The 21,806-nt window shown below is 38.9% G+C and overlaps 1 protein-coding gene and 2 pseudogenes across 1 annotated transcript; 2 read left to right on the top strand and 1 right to left on the bottom strand.

The window, feature by feature from the left end:
• Positions 1-12,356: 12,356 nt before the first annotated feature.
• On the bottom strand, positions 12,357-14,003 carry LOC148566742 (uncharacterized; annotated as a pseudogene).
• Positions 14,004-17,068: 3,065 nt separating this feature from the next.
• Positions 17,069-19,008, top strand: LOC148566741 (uncharacterized; annotated as a pseudogene).
• Positions 19,009-19,090: 82 nt separating this feature from the next.
• On the top strand, positions 19,091-20,911 carry LOC148566740 (uncharacterized). The gene is made up of 5 exons (XM_088484413.1): positions 19,091-19,658; positions 19,747-20,186; positions 20,284-20,346; positions 20,453-20,566; positions 20,660-20,911. Exons 1-5 carry the CDS (start codon positions 19,091-19,093, stop codon positions 20,909-20,911), a joined length of 1,437 nt encoding a protein of 478 aa, XP_088340539.1.
• The last annotated feature ends 895 nt before the right edge of the window (positions 20,912-21,806 follow it).

The raw sequence follows: 21,806 nt of genomic DNA, 5'->3' as shown, positions 1-21,806 counted from the left end.
TTCAAACCTCGGGTCGTTCTCCCTAGGAATTACAATAAAGTGTCTTGTTATTGATTATGAGTTATTTTGGGGTTTTGGATAAGAAGCATGAAAAGTAAATGGCAATGAAAATAAACTATAAAAGGCTCTTGGCAAGGTGTGAAAATTAGAAGTTCTATCCTAGTTATCCTTCTCAATTGTGATGATAATTGTTCATTGCTACCACTTAGTTAACCCTTACTAAAGAAAGGAAAGTCAAGTGGATGAATTGACTTGAGCCACAAGTCCTAGCCAACTCCCAAGGGAAAGACTAGCTTTAGTGGTATCTAAATCAATTAGCAACTTCTAATTATCAATCAACAAAGACATTAGATAACTCAAGCGTCACTAATTACTCTACCATAGCCAAGAGGAATAAAATCTATACTAAAATCCAACCAAGCATTTCATCAAACACTTGGAAGGCATAAAAGAAAAGCAAAGTAAATTGATAACAAAAATAGAATCTAACAACAATTATGGCAATGAATTAACAACAACAATCAAAAGGAACACAATTATTATGAATTACCTCTAATTGAATTGAAAGAAAATAGAAGGAGCAAAAGTAGATCTACAACAAAACATAAGAACAACATAAAGGAAATTACAACGAAAGAGTAGAAGAAAATTGAATGTAGCAACAAAGAATTGAGAGATAGAAGTGGAAGTAAGCAAGGATTAAAACCTAGATCTAAGAACTAAACCTAATCCTAATCCTAATTCTAGAGAGAAGTGAGAGCTTCTCTCTCTAAAACTCTAAACTAGAAGTGATTAGTCAAAAATTGATGTTATGTCCTATGTGATGGTGTGTCATGTTCCCCTTAATCCTTCATCCTTTTATTCCTTTCCCTTAGCAATTTGGCGCCAAAAATGGGTTCAGAAACCCTCTCAAATCGCCAGGCACGTGTTGCATTAATGAGGTCATGTGCCATCATCGGCGCGTGCGCGCATGGTACGCGTGCGCGTCCTTGGCTAGTTCTGCGATGTGCGCGCGAGCGCCTTGTGCGCGTGCATGGCTGACTTTGCTTCTTTGACTTTTTATGCTTCTCTCCACTTGTATGCTTCCTTCCTTGCTTCCTTTGATCCATGCCTAGCCTATTTCAATCCTGGAATTACTAGCAAACACATCAAGGCATCTTATGGAATCAAAGAAGAACTAAAATTCATCAAAATAAGGCTTAGAAAGCATGTTTTTACACTTAAGCACAAATATGGGAGAGATAACAAAATCATGCTAATTCCTAGGCTAAATGTGACGAAAGGTTATCAAAATACTCTAAATTCAATGCAAAACAAACCGTCAAATTGGGGTTTGTCAACCTCCCCACACTTAAGCCTTAGCATGTCCTCATGCTAAAATAGAAGGAACTAAGGGTTATAACATTTATTGAATGCAACTAAACTATATGAGTCCTATCTAAATGTAATTATCTAAAGCAATTGGAAATGCTTAGTTTAAACAAATCAATTCTCAAGAGAGCACGTGTAAGCACAAGAGCTAGGTAATAAGGACTAAGTCCAAACCACAATTGTATTGAATTGTCAAAAAGAGTTCAAACTTGCAAGAATATAGATAATATGGGTGAACACATGTGACTGAACTTTTGAACCCTCACCGGATGTGTATCCGCTCTATTCACTCGAGTGTTTAAGGGTCAATTCACTCAATTCCTTTCTAATCATGTTTTCCAAAATTTGATTTTCTTCTAACAATCAACACTTATTCAATGCATGCATACATTCATCATGAGGTCTTTCATTTAGGTTGTAATGGGGTTAGGGTCAAGGTAGGATCATTTATGGTCAAGTGGACTAGGATTTGAATCTTTGATTAGCATAGACTTTCCCACCTAACCTATTTAATGACCTATACAAATGCAAGCTATTCTAACTATCCATTCTTCACTTTTTCTCACGTATTCATGCATTCTTATTTGATTCACAACACCTATGCATTGATTTCTTTTTTTTTTATTGACTTCACTTTGGGGCATTTTGTCCCCTTTTATTATTATTATTTTATTATTATTTTTTTTTCTTCTCTTTTTTTTTCTTTCATTTTTCTTTTCTTTTCATCATTTTTTTTCTTTATATATATATATATATTTTTTTTTTCTTTCTTTCAAACTAAATACAAGAACATCAATGCATAAGGTCTCTACATTTGATCAATACATGAATATGTGCCCAATTCCTAAACATAAAAGTGTACTGCCCCTTTTTATCCCATCCAATGTTCCCAAGCCTTACCAACTTTGAATAAATAAACACTCTCACTAGCCTAGGTCAATCAAAGATCCAAACAAGGACTTTTCATTGGTTTTCCGCCTTAGGCTTGTAATGTGCTAAAATAAGAATGAGTTGGTTAAGCATAGGCTCAAAATTGGCTAACAACGGAGAGTAAAAGGTTGGCTATTTGGGTAAGTGGCAAATGAAATAATGGCCTCAATCATACAAATGCATGAATACAAGAAATGAATGGACATATAGAATCAAGCAAATCAAGGATCACACTCATAGAAAGGGAACAATTGCACACAAAAATGGAAAATAAGTGATTATAAAATGTAACCACTTCAATAGGCTCAAGTCTCACAAGCTTGTGTTCTCAATTCAATACATGCTTCACAAAGTATGAAATTCAAGCAAGTTGCGCCAAAAGTTTCCTTCAATCAATTGGGTTAATGCCCTATATTTAAACTTCTTGAAAAATCTCAATGTTTGACTAAGCATTGTTGTGATTGAAAAATTCAAAAATTTTCCTTAGTTTACCCTTTTCTTTTTCACTCAAAACCAATTTCTTATGCAAAAAGGGTGACTAAGTTTCACTTAAAACATGATTTCTAATCACAACCACAAACTAAAAAGAAGAATATACAAAAGAAGATATGCAAAAATGTATAAAGAAAAATCCAACTAAAATATGGAATCTATCATCCAAAATATCTAAAAATACCCAAAAGCATCAAAATATCTAAAATCCAAAATAAGCAATAAAAGTATCCAAAGCAAACTAGAAATGCATCAAAATATATACAAAAATGTGCAAAATGAGATAACTAGGCCGAAAAAGTTCACCGGTTCCCAAATAATGCTACCGGTGCCCTCCCCACACTTAAAACCAAGCATCGTCCTCGATGCTAAACCGGAGGATCAGTGGGGGGTACAACGATAGGCTCTGGCTCTGACTGTGGCTGCGGGACCGGCTCCTCCTGAGTCTGTGGCGGCTCTGTAGTGTCAGGGGCATCCTGCTGAACCGGCGCCTCCGCGTCCTCCTCCTGATGATCCAGCTCATCGGAGGCCGGAGAATCGGGAAGCGGAGGTAGCTCGGCGCCCAGAGAGATAAGTGCCTGGTCCATCCGATCCAAACGGCGTCTGACATGGCGTCGCTCTCGCTCTAAGAATCGGAAGAGACGCTGGACCAGGAGATAGGTAGGCTCAGGTGCTGCTGGAGGGCCTGTAGATGATGAAGGAGCTGCGGTCGTAGAGGATGATGGGCCAGCTGTAGGGGCTGGTGGTGAAGGTGTCCCTACGACAGCTCTAGCCCGAGAGCGGCGTCTAGCAGGTGGCTTCTCGTGCACCCAAACACCCCAAGGGATAGTAACCTCCCTGTCATCTGCATCAGCTGGTGGTGGTCGCACATCGTCATCTGACCACGGGACATCAGCTAAGGCCGCCATACTCGTGACCAATGTAGGAAATGGAAGTAGGCCACGAATATGCGCCCGCCACATGCACTGTCGGATAAGTCTAGGGAAGGAGACATCCTTCCCCTCCATAACACACCCGATCAGCAGAAGCATCTCCATGGGGACCTCAGAAAAGTGGGTGGTAGGCAGGACGTAGTGGGCGAAGATCATCTGCCAAGTCCTGGCCTCCCTAGTCAAATGAGTGAATAACATCCCTTTTGGCTTGGTGTTGCCTGCGTCCATAACCCATGAAGCATCCGGTATCCCAATCACACGCCGAAGCGCCTCATAATCAAAAGTCATGGTATGGATGGCTATCTCAGCCTGATGATGGGCACACAGGTCATGCGGAATGTGTCGGCAATGTAATGCCTCCCCAATGGCGGTCTCGGTGACCATAATCTCTCTACCCCGCACCTGAACTGAATCCAAAGTCGGACGGAAGAAGTTGCAGTAGAATTCCTTTACCCAAGATATATTTATGTCACCCAAATCCCGGTCAACAAAGTCAATACCTAACTCAAGGATCCGACCGGTAATGCGCCGTCTCACATCATTAGGTAGGAGCAACTTCTTCTCAATATTTAGCTTCGTTGTTCGATATCTAGAGAACCGAAGCTCACAGTAGAGATTGAGAAATTTGTCCGGATTGGTAGAAGGCAACTGCTGATTCTCTTTATCCTCGTCATGCAATGGATTCTTAGCATAGTGGAAAAAGAAAGAAAACGAAAAAGAAAGAAATAAAAAAGGGGACAAAATGCCCCAAGGTGAAGCTCAATAAGATCAATGCATATGAGTTGTGAAATGAAAAGAAAATGCATGAGTATGTGAAAAAGTGAAAAATGGGTAGCTAGATTAGCCATTTTGACGATTGGATTTTTTGTGTGGTTTAGAATTTTCAAATGAAATCTCGTTGCAATATAGTTTCTAAACCAACAATAGTCCTTTCATACAAAAATTTGTTTGTCACAAGTAACAAACCCCTAAATTTATAAACCGAAGTATTCAAACCTCGGGTCGTTCTCCCTAGGAATTACAATAAAGTGTCTTGTCATTGGTTATGAATTATTTTTGGGGTTTTGATAAGAGGCATGAAAGATAAATGGCAAGAAAGTAAACTAATGGCTAAAAAGGTCTTGGCAAGGTTGTGAGAATTAGAAGTCCTATCCTAGTTATCCTCCTCAATTGTGACCACAATTGTCCATTGCTACCACTTAGTTAACCTCTAATAATGGAGGAAAGTCAAGTGGATTAATCAACTTGATTCCACAAGTCCTAGCCAACTCCCAAGGGAAAGACTAGCTTTAGTGGTATCTAAATCAATTAGCAACTTCTAATTATCAATCAACAAAGACATTAGATAACTCAAGCGTCACTAATTACTCTACCATAGCCAAGAGGAACAAAAATCTATACTAAAATCCAACCAAGCATTTCATCAAACACTTGGAAGGCATAAAAGAAAAGCAAAGTAAATTGATAACAAAAATAGAATCTAACAACAATTATGGCAAGGAATTAACAACAACAATCAAAAGGAACACAATTATTATGAATTACCTCTAATTGAATTGAAAGAAAATAGAAGGAGCAAAAGTAGATCTACAACAAAACATAAGAACAACAATAAGGAAATTACAACAAAGGAATAGAAGAAGATTGAATGTAGCAACAAAGAATTGAGAGATAGAAGTGGAAGAAAGCAAAGATTAAAACCTAGATCTAAAAACTAAACCTAATTCTAATCCTAATTCTAGAGAGAAGAGAGAGCTTCTCTCTCTAGAAACTAACTCTCACTACTAAACTAAGCTAATGATTAAAGTATGTCAATTCCTCTTCAATCCTTGGCTTAAATAACATCAGAAATGAGTTGGATTGGGCCCACAAGGCTTCTAAAATCGCTGGCCACGTTTTGCTTTAAGTGAACCAGGTGGCAGCAACGGCATGTGCGCGTACTATGCGCGTGCGCGCCACCATACGTGTAGCAACTATGGCAAATCTTATATCGTTTCGAAGCTCCGGATGTTAGCTTTCTAACCCAACTGGAACCGCATCATTTGGACCTCTGTAGCTCAAGTTATGGTCGTTTAAGTGCAAAGAGGTCAGCTTGACAGCTTTCCGGTTCTTTCATTTCTTCATGAGTTCTCCAACTTTACATGCTTCTTTCTTCATTCCCTTGATCCAATCTTTGCCTCCTAAACCTTAAATCACTTAACAAACATATCAAGGCATCTAATAGAATCAAGGAGAATTAGATTTAGCTATTTTAAGTTCTAAAAAGCATGTTTTCACTCTTAAGCACAATTAAAGGAGAAGTTATAAAACCATGCTATTTCAATGGATAAATGTGGGTAAAAGGTGATAAAATCCCCAAAAATCAATACAAGATAAACCCTACAAATGGGGTTTGTCAACCTCCCCACACTTAAACCAAGCATGTCCTCATGCTTAAGCCAAGAGAGAAACAAAGGGTATCAACATTTATTCAATGGAAACTAACTAAATGCAATCTACCTATATGCAACTATCTAAATGAATGCAAGTGCTTGGTCAAAATAAATCAATTCCCAAGAAACATATATGCACAAGGGCTAAGGACTAGCAAGTCTAATCCACAATTGAATTGAGTTATTAAATATTTTTACAAACTTGCATGAAAATTATGATCATAGGTGAGAACATGTAATTGAGCATCAAACCCACACCGGTAGTGTTTGCACTCTATTCACTCAAGTGTTTAGGGTTGATTCACTCAATTCTCCTCTATTTCATGCTTTCCAAGATTTGTTTTTCTTCTAACAATCAACATTTATTTCATGCATGCATACAAGTATCATGAGGTCTTTTCATTGGTTGTAATGGGGCTAGGGTCAAGGTAGGATGCATATTTGGTCAAGTGAGCTTGAAACTTGAATCTTTGATAAGCTTAAACTTCCCACCTAACCTATGACATCCTATACAATTAAGTTCTAATCTAGCTACCCATTTTTCACTTTTTCACATACTCATGCATTTTCTTTTCATTTCACAACTCATATGCATTGATCTTATTGAGCTTCACCTTGGGGCATTTTGTCCCCTTTTTTATTTCTTTCTTTTTCGTTTTCTTTCTTTTTCCATTTTTTTTTCTATAATTTTCATATTTTTTTGTTTTTCTCATTTTTTTCTTTCTTTCAAACTATATACAAGAGTACCAATGCATAAGGTCTATACATTTAATCAATACATGAGCATGTACCCAATTCCCAATATTTACAATAATAATACAAAACTACCCTTTTATTCACCCAATGTCCCAAGGTTTCCACACCTGAATGATACACACACTCACTAGCCTAAGCTAATCAAAGATCCAAATTAAGGGACAATTATTGTTTTTCGCTTTAAGGCTTGTAATGTGCTAAATTAGGAACAAGTAAGTTAATCGTAGGCTCAAATTTGGCTAACAATGGAAGATAAAAGGTAGGCTATTTGGGTAAGTGAGCTAAATGAAATGATGGCCTCAATCACATAAATGCATGAATACACAAAATAATGGACATAAAGAATCAAACAAATCAAAGATTACAATCATAGAAAGAGAATAATGCACACAAGAAGGGAAAATAAGTGGTTATAAGATGTAACCACATCATTAGGCTCAAGTCTCACAAGATTGTGTTCTTAGCTCAAAACATGATCCATAATATATATAATTCAAGCAAGTTCTATGAAAAGTTTTCACTCAAATCAATTGACATGCCCTATAGATAGAAATCTTGAAAAATTCTCATTATTTTGACTAAGCTTATTGTGTATACATATGCAAAAATAAGAAAATGCAACAAAAATCCAAAAAAAACCTAAAATGAAATGCAAAAGTGTTGGGATTAGAAATTTGTCACCCAAGATTGCCGATCGGTCGGACGACCTCCCCACACTTAAAAGTTTGCACCGTCCTCGGTGCACTCAAAGATGAGCAAGGGGGTACGGCGACTCTCCGGATTGCTATGTGTTCTTTCTTCCGCCTCCATGGTTGCTTGTGGTGCATTCGTGATGAAAAACAAAAATATAACACCATAAGATGAGAAGATATAAAAGCAAGGAAGCATACATTGTTGGAATGAGGTAAATCACTAGAATGAGGTGAGTGAATTAGTGTGACATTAAGAAATATTAGGTGTGTGAATTCTAAATTGCGCGGTTTAGAATACACATTAGCATAAAAGCTATGTCACAAAAGAAGCAGGCACTTCACTTATCCTAGTGTGCTTGAGATGCTTAAAGTAAGCTTGTAAGGTAAGACAAGCATTAGAGAAGCATGAAAGCATTCAAGTCAAACATATGGATGGATATAATCATGAAATACAATGCATTAAGGTAAATGCTCAACATTATCCATCAAGAGGTTGCCTAATCGAGGGAAAAGGATCCAAATCACATGATGGCTAGCTACAACATGCAATTCAAAAGAGTTATAAGCTCGAAGACAATTCTCATCACTTGGTATTTTTTTCAAAAGGTAAGCATGAAGAACTCAAAACCAAGTAACAAAATATAACCTCAATCATAGAATCCAACAAAGATTATCTAAAAACATTCATGCTAAAATAGCATTTAGGCAATAAGGGATATAGCAATGTATAGTAAACAAAGTCAATACTCCAACACTTATAATGAAAAGAGAGAAAATAAAATGAAAACTAAACTAAAACTAGCTAATCAACTAACCAACTAACTAATTAACTAACTAAAATAAATGGTTATCAATGGTGTTTGGGAGTGTTGGATAAGGGGTAGAAGAAGGGAAGAAGAAAGGAGAAGGAAAGAAATGGAAAGAGGAGAAGAAAAGAAATGTGTGAAGGAGGGACATCCGCGCGTACGCGCGCATGCCGCGCGCGCGCGGATGGCTTATTTCGAGAGTGACGCGTACGCGTAATGTGCGCGAGCGCGCAAATAGGTTTGTGCCAAAGGCACAACGTTGGCGCGGCGCAGGCACAACTCTCTGGAAAATGTATGGAGGTTGGAACTTCTCAATCCACGCGTACGCACGCATGGCGCGCGCGCGTGGATGGTCGAAAATGCTGTAAGTGCGCGTACGCGTCATGTACGCGTACGCGTGGATGGTGCTCTGTTTTTTCAAAAAAAAATTTCTATGTTTTTGCACCAATCCAAGCATTCCAAACCTCCAAACAGCTACCAAAACACCATAAAACCTTATTTAACATACTTAAACTACCAAACATACTCAACTAACTAAACAAAATATGAAATTAAACTAATTCTACCAATATATACAAAAGAGAAAATGAAAGGATTTTACCATGGTGGGTTGTCTCCCACCTAGCACTTTTGTTTATTGTCCTTAAGTTGGACTTATGGGGAGCTCCTCATCAAGGTGGCTTGTGCTTGTATTCATCTTGGAACTCCCACCAATGCTTGGTTCTCCATTGTGCCCCAAGATTCTTCATGGATTGAGCCAAGTTTTGATGGAGTTCTTCACAAGCTTGGGGCTCCCAAAGTTGATCCTCTTCTTGTAATCCGGGATCCCACACTTTGTTTTCACACCCGTCTTGAGGTTGATCATCATTATTAGTCCAACCGGGTGGTGAGTAAGGTGAATTCTCTATATAGTGGCCAACAAGCCTCCTAGACCCATCTATTTGAGCACTATTCCCACCTTTGTATTCAACTCTTGAAGTATCAACCAAAATGAGCCTTGATTTGCAACGCCAACCACGAAACATCTTTCGCTTACGCTTCATCCCACAAAGCATTCTAAGTTGACCATCCGTTTCAAGCAAGCCATACTCAAGTGGGATAATAAAGCTAATAGAAATGAATTTTACCCACTCAAGTGAAGGGGTAGATGACAACTTAGGCAAAGATGCTTCCAAAGATCTTGACAAAGCATAACCAACCCTCGTTCTTCTATTTCTAGGGACTTCCACCTCTTCACAAGATCTCTTAATCTCAATCCTTTGTTCAACAATTTTATCTAAACCTTTTCCTTTACTCAAATCATAATAGGGAGGGTGAGAAAAATTTACCTCCTCAACGCTTTCAAATCCAACCGGAGAAGGTTCTTCATGCTTAAAGGATTCTTCACCACTAAGACTTGATGCTTGATCTTCATCACCAAGGGAACTCAATTCTTTCTCTATCCCATCCAAGTCTTCATATGGGATATGCCTTGGAAGGTGTGCACTTTCCTCCCTAGCATCAATTTCAATCATCTTGGAGGGGTTTTCTTCAACTCTATGTTCCCATGGAAGCTCCGCATCTCCTAAGTCTTCAACCAATTCTTCCTCTTCTTCAACAATTATAGCTTCCTCCAATTGTTCCAATACAAAGCAACTTCCCTCGTTCTCCACCAATATCTCCTTCATGTTATGCTCTTCATTTGTTTCTCCACATGTAGCCATGGGAGTCCCTTGAGTGTTCAAGCATTGGGATGCTAACCGGTTTACCACCTCATCCAAGGCGGTCATGAATTGTTGCACATCCCTTGTCATCTCCTCTTGTCCTTGAAGAAGAACACCGAGGGTTTCATCCATTGAGGATTGGGGTGGATAGGAGGGTTCATTGTCTTGGAGAAAGGGTTCATTATAGGAAGGTGGTTCTTCTTGGTAAGGTGGTGGTGTGTATTGAGGTGGTTCTTGGGAGTAGTAATCTTGGAATTGTGGTTCCATGTATTGCTCATATGGTTCAAAAGGAGGTTGGTATGGTGGGTAAGGATCATGATCATATGGAGGTGTTTGTTGAAAATAGGCTTGTGAGTGTGGTTGAGGGTCATGTTGAGGATATGACTCATAGGCATATAGTGGTGGTTCTTGGAAATCACAAGGAGATCCACCATAGCCATTTGATTGATATGCATCAAAGAATGGCTCTTCCTCATAGTGCATTGGTGGGGGTTGTTGCCATGATGAGTGCCACATCATTAGGCTCAAGTCTCACAAGATTGTGTTCTTAGCTCAAAACATGATCCATAATATATATAATTCAAGCAAGTTCTATGAAAAGTTTTCACTCAAATCAATTGACATGCCCTATAGATAGAAATCTTGAAAAATTCTCATTATTTTGACTAAGCTTATTGTGTATACATATGCAAAAATAAGAAAATGCAAGTAAAAATCCTAAAATCCTAGAATGAAATGCAAAAGTATTGGAGTTAGAAATTTGTCACCCAAGATTGCCGATCGGTCGGACGACCTCCCCACACTTAAAAGTTTGCACCGTCCTCGGTGCACTCAAAGATGAGCAAGGGGGTACGGCGACTCTCCGGATTGCTATGTGTTCGTTCTTCCGCTTCCATGGTTGCTTGTGGTGCATTCGTTATGAAAAACAAAAATAAAACACCATAAGATGAGAAGATATAAAAGCAAGGAAGCATACATTGTTGGAATGAGGTAAATCACTAGAATGAGGTGAGTGAATTAGTGTGACATTAAGGAATATTAGGTGTGTGAATTCTAAATTGCGCGGTTTAGAATACACATTAGCATAAAAGCTATGTCACAAAGGAAGCATGCACTTCACTTATCCTAGTGTGCTTGAGATGCTTTAAGTAAGCTTGTAAGGTAAGACAAGCATTAGAGAAGCATGAAAGCATTCAAGTCAAACATATGGATGGATATAATCATGAACACAATGCATTAAGGTAAATGCACAACATCATCCATCAAGAGGTTGCCTAATCGAGGGAAAAGGATCCAAATCACATGGTGGCTAGCTACAACATGCAATTAAAAAGAGTTATAAGCTTGAAGACAATTCTCATCACTTGGTATTTTTTTCAAAAGGTAAGCATGAAGAACTCAAAACCAAGTAACAAAATATAACCTCAATCATAGAATCCAACAAAGATTATCTAAAAACATTCATGCTAAAATAGCATTTAGGCAATAAGGGATATAGCAATGTATAGTAAACAAAGTCAATACTCCAACACTTATGATGAAAAGAGAGAAAATAAAATGAAAACTAAACTAAAACTAATGAATTAACTAACCGACTAACTAATTAACTAACTAAAATAAATGGTTATCAGTGGTGTTTGGAAGTGTTGGATGAGGGGTAGGAGAAAGGAGAAGGAAAGAAATAGAAAGAGGAGAAGAAAAGAAATGTGGTGAAGGGAGGAAATCCGCGCGTACGCGCACATGCCGCGCGCGCGCGGATGGCTTATTTCGAGAGTGATGCGTACGCGTCATGTGCGCGAGCGCGCAAATAGGTTTGTGCCAGAGGCACAACGTTGGCGCGGCGCAGGCACAACTCTCTGGAAAATGTATGGAATGTAGAACTTCTCAATCCACGCGTACGCACACATGGCGCGTGCGCGTGGATGGTCGAAAATGCTGTAAGTGCGCGTACGCGCCATGTACGCGTACGCGTGGATGGTGCTCTGTTTTTCAAAAAAAAATTTCTATGTTTTTGCACCAATCCAAGCATTCCAAACCTCCAAACAGCTACCAAAACACCATAAAACCTTATTTAGCATACTTAAACTACCAAACATACTCAACTAACTAAACAAACATGAAATTAAGCTAATTCTACCAATATATACAAAAGAGAAAATGAAAGGATTTTACCATGGTGGGTTGTCTCCCACTTAGCACTTTTGTTTATTGTCCTTAAGTTGGACTTATGGGGAGCTCCTCATCAAGGTGGCTTGTGCTTGTACTCATCTTGGAACTTCCACCAATGCTTGGACTTCCAATAAGCTCCATCATTCAAGATTAATATCTCCAAGCTTCGATGGAGTTCTTCACAAACCATGGGCTCCCAATGTTGATCCTCATGTGTTCCCGGATCCCATATTTTGTCTTCACACCCATCTCCAAGTTGATTATCATTAATCCATGTGGGTGGTGAGCAAGGTGAATTCTCAACAAAGTGACTAAACATCCTTCTAGACCCATGTACTCTAGTTATACACCAACCTTTGCTATCAAGCTTTGGACATGTGACCATAATGAACCTAGAATGATGCTTCCAACCACTAACCATCTCCTTTTTACTCTTAAAGCCACTAATTTTTCTAAGTTGACCATCCGTCTCAAGCAAACCATATTCAAGGGGAATAACAAAGCTTAAGTATAAGGAATTTACCCACTTGAATGAGAGAATGGATGGTGGTGGCTTGGGGAGAGGTATCTCCAATGTGCTTGCAAGCTTCACTCACTTGTGTTCTTCCTTGTCAATCTCCACCTCTTCATAAACTTCTTCATTCTCAATCCTTTGTTCATCAACTTCATCTAGCTCGTCTCCATCACTCAAGTCATAAATGGGCGGTTGAGAGAAATCTACCTCCACATCACTTTTAAATTCATTGGGAGAGGGTTCTTCAAATTCAAAGGATTCTTCACCAAGAAGATTGGGTGCATGATCTTCATCACCAAGGGAACTCAATTCTTGCTTCATTCTCTCCAAGTCTTCATATAGAATATGCCTTGGAGGTTGTGCACATTCCTCCTCAACATCAAATTTACTCTTCTTGGAGGGATTTTCTTTGATTTTAGCTTCCCATGGAAGTTCCGCATCTCCTAAGTCTTCAACCACTTCTTCCTCTTCTTCAATGGTCATAGGTTCCTCCAATTGTTCTAACACAAAGTAGCCTTCCTCCTTTTCCACCGGAGTTTCCAATCTCTCCTTCATGCTATGCTCTTCTTGAGCCATGGGAGTTCCTTGAGTGTCCAAAAGTTGGGATGCTAACCGGTTTACCACCGCATCCAAGGCGGTCATAAATTGTTGCACATCCCTTGTCATCTCCTCATGTCCTTGAAGAAGAACACCAAGGGTTCCATCCATTAGAGGTTGGAGTGGATAAGAAGGTTCATTGTCTTGGAGAAAGGGTTCATTATAGAAAGGTGGTTCTTCTTGGTGAGGTGGTGGTGTGTATTGAAGTGGTTCTTGGGAGTAGTAATCTTGGAATTGTGGTTCCATGTATGGCTCATATGGTTCAAAAGGAGGTTGGTATGGTGGGTAAGGATCATGGTCATATGGAGGTGTTTGTTGAAAATAGGCTTGTGAGTGTGGTTGAGGGTCATGTTGAGGATATGACTCATAGGCATATAGTGGTGGTTCTTGGAAATCACAAGGAGATCCACCATAGCCATTTGATTGATATGCATCAAAGAATGGCTCTTCCTCATAGTGCATTGGTGGGGGTTGTTGCCATGATGATTGATCATAAGCATATGGCTCTTCCCACCTTTGATTGTCCCATCCTTGATACACATCTTCATTGTAGCTCCCATCACCTACAACATAGTTGTAATCACACTCATAGCCAAAATGAGAATTCATGGTGAAAAGATAAAATAAAAACAAAAGCTAATAGAAAACAAAAGAAACAAAATTCTACAACTAGCAAATAAAGCAAAAAGCAAGATATTCACACTATTCACATATGTACAATAACCAATAACATAACACCATTGCAATTCCCCGGCAACGGCGCCATTTTGACGATTGGATTTTTGACGGTTTAGAAATTCACAATTGAAATCTCGTTGTAAAGTATAGTTTCTAAACCAACAATAATCCTTTCATACAAAAGATTGTTTGTCACTAAAACAAACCCCTAAATTTATAAACCGAAGTATTGAACCTCGAGTCGTTCTCCCTAGGAATTACAATAAAATGTCTTGTTATTGGTTATGAATTATTTTTTGGGGTTTTGATAAGAGGCATGAAAGATAAATGGCAAGAAAGTAAACTAATGGCTAAAAAGGTCTTGGCAAGGTTGTGAGAATTAGAAGTCCTATCCTAGTTATCCTCCTCGATTGTGACCACAATTGTCCATTGCTACCACTTAGTTAACCTCTAATAATGGAGAAAAGTCAAGTGGATGAATCAACTTGATTCCACAAGTCCTAGCCAACTCCCAAGGGAAAGACTAGCTTTAGTGGTATCTAAATCAATTAGCAACTTCTAATTATCAATCAACAAAGACATTAGATAACTCAAGCGTCACTAATTACTCTACCATAGCCAAGAGGAACAAAATCTATACTAAAACCCAACCAAGCATTTCATCAAACACTTGGAAGGCATAAAAGAAAAGCAAAGTAAATTGATAACAAAAATAGAATCTAACAACAATTATGGCAAGGAATTAACAACAACAATCAAAAGGAACACAATTATTATGAATTACCTCTAATTGAATTGAAAGAAAATAGAAGGAGCAAAAGTAGATCTACAACAAAACATAAGAACAACAATAAGGAAATTACAACAAAGGAATAGAAGAAGATTGAATGTAGCAACAAAGAATTGAGAGATAGAAGTGGAAGAAAGCAAAGATTAAAACCTAGATCTAAAAACTAAACCTAATTCTAATCCTAATTCTAGAGAGAAGAGAGAGCTTCTCTCTCTAGAAACTAACTCTCACTACTAAACTAAGCTAATGATTAAAGTATGTCGATTCCTCTTCAATCTTTGCCTTAAATAACATCAGAAATGAGTTGGATTGGGCCCACAAGGCTTCTAAAATCGCTGGCCACGTTTTGCTTTAAGTGAACCAAGTGGCAGCAACGGCGCGTGCGCGTACTATGCGCGTGCGCGCCACCATACGTGTAGCAACTATGGCAAATCTTATATCGTTTCGAAGCCCCGGATGTTAGCTTTCTAACCCAACTGGAACCGCATCATTTGGACCTCTGTAGCTCAAGTTATGGTCGTTTAAGTGCAAAGAGGTCGGCTTGACAGCTTTCCGGTTCTTTCATTTCTTCATGAGTTCTCCAACTTTACATGCTTCTTTCTTCATTCCCTTGATCCAATCTTTGCCTCCTAAACCTTAAATCACTTATCAAACATATCAAGGCATCTAATAGAATCAAGGAGAATTAGATTTAGCTATTTTAAGTTCTAAAAAGCATGTTTTCACTCTTAAGCACAATTAAAGGAGAAGTTATAAAACCATGCTATTTCAATGGATAAATGTGGGTAAAAGGTGATAAAATCCCCAAAAATCAATACAAGATAAACCCTACAAATGGGGTTTGTCAGCGCACATCGCAGAATTAGCCAGGGACGCGCACGCGTACCATGCGCGCACGCGTCGATGAGGGCACATGACCTCACTAATGCAACACGTGCCTGGCGATTTGAGAGGGTTTCTGAATCCATTTTTGGCGCCAAATTGCTAAGGGAAAGGAATAAAAGGATGAAGGATTAAGGGGAATGGGGATCACTTTTTGACTAGTCATCACTCCCAACCACTAATCACTTTTAGTTTAGAGTTTTAGAGAGAGAAGCTCTCTCTTCTCTCTAGAATTAGGATTAGGAATTAGGGTTAGATTAGGATCTCATAGTTCTAGGTTTAATTCAAGTCTCCTTCTACTTCTACCTTCAATTGATGATTGCTACACTTTGGTTCTTCTCTCTATCCCTATTCTCTTGTTGTAATTTCTCTTATTTTGTTTCTAGGTTTTGTAATCATGATACTCTTGTTCTCTTTATTTTCTTTCAATAATGCAATTTGAGGTAATTCATGATAATTGTGATTTTCTTGATTGTTGTTGTTAATTCTTTACATTCAATTGTAGTTAGAATTCATTCTTGTTGTGATTGACTATACTTTTCTTTTGTGCCTTCCAAGTGTTTGATTAAATGCTTGGAAGAATTTTAGACTAGAATTTTATGTTCTTGGCTTGAGAAGGTAACTTAGGATTTCTTGAGTCACTAGTGTCCAATTGATTGATAGTTGATAGCCATTAACTCTAGCCTTCATTAATCCAATTAGTGGAAAGCTAGGACTTATGGACTAAGATTGATATAACTCACTTGACTTTCCTTTGTTAATCGATTTAAGGATGACTAAGTGGGATTAATCCTTGCAACTACCATACTTGTGGCTAGTGATAATGATGAAGACCCTTGACAACCAAACCTTGCCAAGACCATTTTGTGAATAAAGTTTTCCTACCATTTACTATTCACATTCCTCATCCAAAACCCCAAAATAAACAAGTCCATAACCAATAACAAGAACACTACCCTGCAAGTCCTTTGAGAGACGACCCGAGGTTTAAATACTTCGGTTTATAGATTTTAGGGGTTTGTACTTGTGACAAACAAATTTTTGCATGAAAGGATTATTGTTGGTTTAGAGACTATACTTCAACGAGATTTCATTTGTGAAATTCTAAACCGTCGAAAATCCGTTCATCAGTCGTCGTTTGAAGCGAAGGAGAGACGCGCGTTTTATTGACCCTCTCCCCCTTTCTCCCTTACATGTAGCTTCAGTAGGGAAATCACCCCCACTTAGAACACATAATTACATACGAACCCTAGGAAAGTGAAACAGTTTCCTCCAAAACAAGTTGACTAAGAGTTCCAGCAAGGAGGTGGCGAAGGCTTTGTTGATGGAGACGTTGACGGTGGTACAAAGGTTAGTGTGGTTTAATTCGTTCGCTACTTTCTGAGTTGGTTGTACTTTGTAAACTTGGGTTTTTGTAATCTTTTTTTGATACCCTTAGTCACTTTCATTGGTTATGATTGGTGTGGATGAATATAGTAGCTAGTTAATCAAAAGTGTTGCACATTTTTCTTCTGGCAGATGTCATAGGGTTGGTTCGAAAGGGATTCCGATGGAGTGTTGCACTACTCTGATGGAAAGGTAGAAACATTTCCTCCGTTAGATATAGACTATATTAACTTCAAGGATTTAGTGGAAATGTTTACGGGTTTAGGGTATACTAGCTACAAAGAGGTTTATTGGTATGATGGTACTGCCCCTGACTTGGAATCTGGATTGTATGTTCTTAAGGGAGATAAGGAGATTAACCAGATGTGTGACAAAAAGATGGAGGATATGGAGTCTGATTTTCTTGTGATCTATTTTGAACACAATGTTAGCAATCCAGATTATATTGTTGTAGGTAGTACAATGGATGAAGCTGTTGAAGTTGATTCTTCCTCTTTTGACGATGGATATGAGACCACCGAAGATGAGCCCTATAAACCCCCTCCACCTGGTTTTGAATCCAGTAGTAGCAGTAGTGGTGAAGAAGGTAAGGCCAAGAAGAAGCCTGTGAGCAAGACTAAAAAGGGTGGAATGAGTGTGAAACTGAAGAGGAGTGTTGGAAAGCCAGATACTCCTAAGAAGAAGAAGAGTAATGCGCCACCTGGTGGTATTAATGACAAGGAATTGTCTCCTAGGACTAAGAAGAAAAGGGCAAAAAGATATGTTGGAAGAGTCAGAAAACATATCTTGTCACAAGAAGGAGGATGTAATGTACCAAGGAGTGGGCTTAACACTAAAGCAGGTAATGGGCCAGGTGGGGTGGATCCAACTCCAGAGGCAAGGGGTAGGCCCAGTTTAGAGCCTGCTAATGAGGAGGTGGACTTAGACATTGACAAGTCCTATGAATATGAATCTGAGGCATTTAACTCTCCCATTTCTAGTGAAGAGGATGAGGATAGACCAAGATATTCTGATTTTAATGAGGAAGCTGAGTATGGTGAGGTTGAGTTCCAGATAGGCCAGCAATTCACTACTATGGAGCAGTTTAAGCAAGCATTGAAAGACTATTTTGTGTTCGAGGGTAAGGAGCTGCAGTATTTGAAGAATGAGCCTAAGAGACTTAGAGCTAAATGTGCTGAGGAGGATTGTTCCTGGCTTGTGCTCTGTTCCTATAACAGCCAGAGCCTTTGCTATCAGATTAAGACACTCTATGGAGAGCACAACTGTAGAAGAAATCTGAGCAATAATATGGCAACAAGAGCTTGGGTCACAAGCAAACTGGTTAAAAGGCTGCTAACCCAACCACTTATGACACCAAAAGAAGCATTGGAGCATATGAAACAGGACTACAATGTCCACGTAAATTACAAGATGATCTATCGAGCTTTGAAGGTTGCTAGAGAGGAGACAGTTGGTAAGGAGAGAGAACAGTATGGCAAGCTTCATGACTATATGAACGAAATTCATAGAAGCAATCCGGGGTCTACTGCAATGGTTGATGTAATCCCACAACCAGAAGGGCGTCCACTTTTTAATAGGTTATACATATCTCTTGACACATGTAAGAAGGGATTTAAGGCGGGTTGTCGGCCTCTGATTGGGTTGGACGGTTGTTTCCTAAAAGGCTACTTTGGTGGACACCTACTATCTGCTGTTGCACAGGACGCGAACAACCACTTCTTTGTTATATCTTTTGCTGTGGTTGAATCTGAAAACACTGAATCTTGGAGATGGTTTTTGAAGATACTGCAAGATGATATCGGGCCAGTCAATGAGCGTTGATGGAACTTTATGTCTGATCAACAAAAGGTATTAAGTTTCCTCTTTTCAACTGTTTGATTATGTTAGCTTGGCTGGTTTTATCTAAATTTTCAATGTGTGTATCTTTTTAAAGGGACTGGCTAATACATTGCACGAAGTTATGCCGCAAGCACACCACAGAAATTGTGTGCTCCACATATGGAAAAATTTCATCAAGAATTTTAAAAACAAGCATACTAAAGGGTTGGTCTGGAAGGCTGCTCGGAGCACAACGATGAAGGACTTCAGAAGGTCAATGGAGCTTATCAAGAAAGTGAACAATGCAGCCTATGAGTATCTAAACAAGTTCGAAGCAGCTGCATGGAGCAAGGCATATTTTAGTCACGGGCCTAAGGCAGACAACATCACGAACAACATGTGCAAAGTGTGGAACGCAAAAATTGTCGAGTACAGGGGCAAACCGATCTTAAGTATGTGTGAAGAGCTTAGGAGCTACATTATGCGCAAGATAGTAGGGCATAAACACAGATTAGGCAGGTGCACTGGGAAGCTGGCTCCAGTTCAACAATTAAGGTTGGATGAGTATGTTATACCAGAGAGCAACAAATGGACTGCAGAATGGACTGGGGATGATGCTAGAGTGTTGTTTGAAGTGCAAAGACACCAAACTAGAGTTGCTGTCAACTTGCAGAGACAAACTTGTGCCTGCAATGTTTGGCAATTAACACGTAACATCTAAACTTCTCATTCAGTTTATAATTTATTTTAGGTTGGATCTGAAGCAATATCACATGCTGTTCACTGGATAACTCTCAGGGTTACCTTGTAAACATGTTGTTGCTGCCATAGCAAAACTGAGGCGACAGAATTTAAGGCCAGAGGATTTTGCACATAAGTGGCTAACAATGGATGCCATTAGAGCTACTTATGGGGATTCAATCAAACCAGTTAATTCTGAGGAATTCTGGGAAGAAACTAATAGGCTCCAACCTGAGGCACCAAACATTAAGAGACTCCCTGGAAGACCAACTAAAAAGAGGAGTGTTGATGTGGTGGCAGAGGCTCAGATGAGAGAACAAGGACACAAGGTGAAGAAGAGCTTCCAAGTGACATGCAGCAAATATGGACAGAAGGGGCACTATCATAGGACATGTAAAGGTGCACCAGCAAACCCTAATTGGCAACCAAAGAGAAAGAAGCCAAAGCAACAACCAACTGGGCAGCAATCAAACCCTATAAATGTAACCCCAGAACAGGTCATGTTGTAAATTTTGGTAACTCAAAATTTATGTGCCTAATTTTTTTGCCTAGCTGAATCTAAATGGGTCCTGTATTTTTTTTTGTGTTGCACAGAATTTGGATGGAGTTGAAGCAAGTGGAATCAACAACGTGGCTGTGACACCCCAAGACCCAGTGGTACCCCTTTTTGCTGTTCTAGATTTAGTTTTTTTGTTGGGTAGAAAACTGATATGGACTGAAGTCCCACTTGAAAAACACTTCCTCTTTTTATTGTCCCTATCAGGCTAAGACAAAAAAACAGAAGAAAAAACTTCCCAAGGTGAGGACCACCCCCACACAACTCAAAGAACCAAAAGTGGAGATCCCACTTTCACAGTCTGCACCACTACAACCAGAGGTCTTTTTTATTTGTCAAACAACTATTGGACTATAACAAAATTTTAGCCCTCTATTCCAATTATGAATCCTGATTTTTTGTGTTTTTCATTAGGGAATTGATGCCAATGCTGGACCTTCAGTGCCAAGTAACCAAAACCCTATCAACTATGGACCACAATCTGAAACGGGGCAAACAATGGATGTGACTAGCAACAGAACACCACAAGGTCCGAAACAACAGAATAATACTGCTGAGACTGGTTTAGGAACTACACCCACCTTCAAATTTGTCCCCACACCTGGACTGAGAAAACCTACTGTATCCAAGAGGAGATATTGCTTAAGGCCACTCGCGATGAAATGACTAACTCATACACATGGTAGAGCAGCATAGGAGTGGTGTCTTTTGTCTTTTTTTAGGTTATTTTGGATCCACAATGTATTAAAGGCTGAGACCTATTGTTTAATGACTTAAAGTATGTAACAAACTACTAGTGACCTTTTGTTTAGGGAGTAAACATTTAGCTCAACAAAACACTTTTTTTTCCAGCTGTTACATCAGCAGACTAAACTATGCCTATGTGTATAGTATTATGAATGAAACTCCTTTGCTTTTGGATATAAATCACACTGTCCAGGATTTCATAGATCTGTAACTATTACACAAAGTTAGATTATCATTAATACAACAAACTCACAATCCATGCATATACAACATAGTAACTACATACCCAAAAGCAAACTTTTCATATTTTAACATTAACCATACATCTGCAACAACATACAATCTATGTCTTAGACTACAGCGTATTTCATTGCTACTAATACAATCAACATGGCTACCATGACATAGACCCTAAACCCAATACTCCATTTCTTTGAATTTCCTTCAATTGCCAAATCCACTTTGTGCTCCAATTGCTCAAACTTGTTCTCTAGCATCAACATTCTTCCATCTACATCAATGTCTTCCTCATGCACAAAATGATAGGAAATCAGCTCATCCAGCCACATGAAGTAGTTGCAGTGAGGTCGTTCTGTCTGCAATTGCAGTTATCATGAAGATCATTCATTCAAGCACAAAGGCAAACTGACTACAATAATCAAGACTGGAGGAACACTTACACGATAGTGACAACAACCAAGGAAGATTCTATCTGGGTTCTTGGCAGTTGCAGATCCTTGCATGATTGCATAACTTCCACACTTGCATTTAGAGTGTTGAAACTTCACCTTCTTTCCTCCACTAGCGTTACTCG

Source organism: Arachis ipaensis, chromosome B4 (assembly GCF_059453495.1).
Source record: "Arachis ipaensis isolate K30076 ecotype BB chromosome B4, ASM5945349v1, whole genome shotgun sequence".
In the NCBI taxonomy this organism is placed as follows: domain Eukaryota; kingdom Viridiplantae; phylum Streptophyta; class Magnoliopsida; order Fabales; family Fabaceae; genus Arachis; species Arachis ipaensis.
This window is presented reverse-complemented; position numbering and strand designations above follow the sequence as displayed.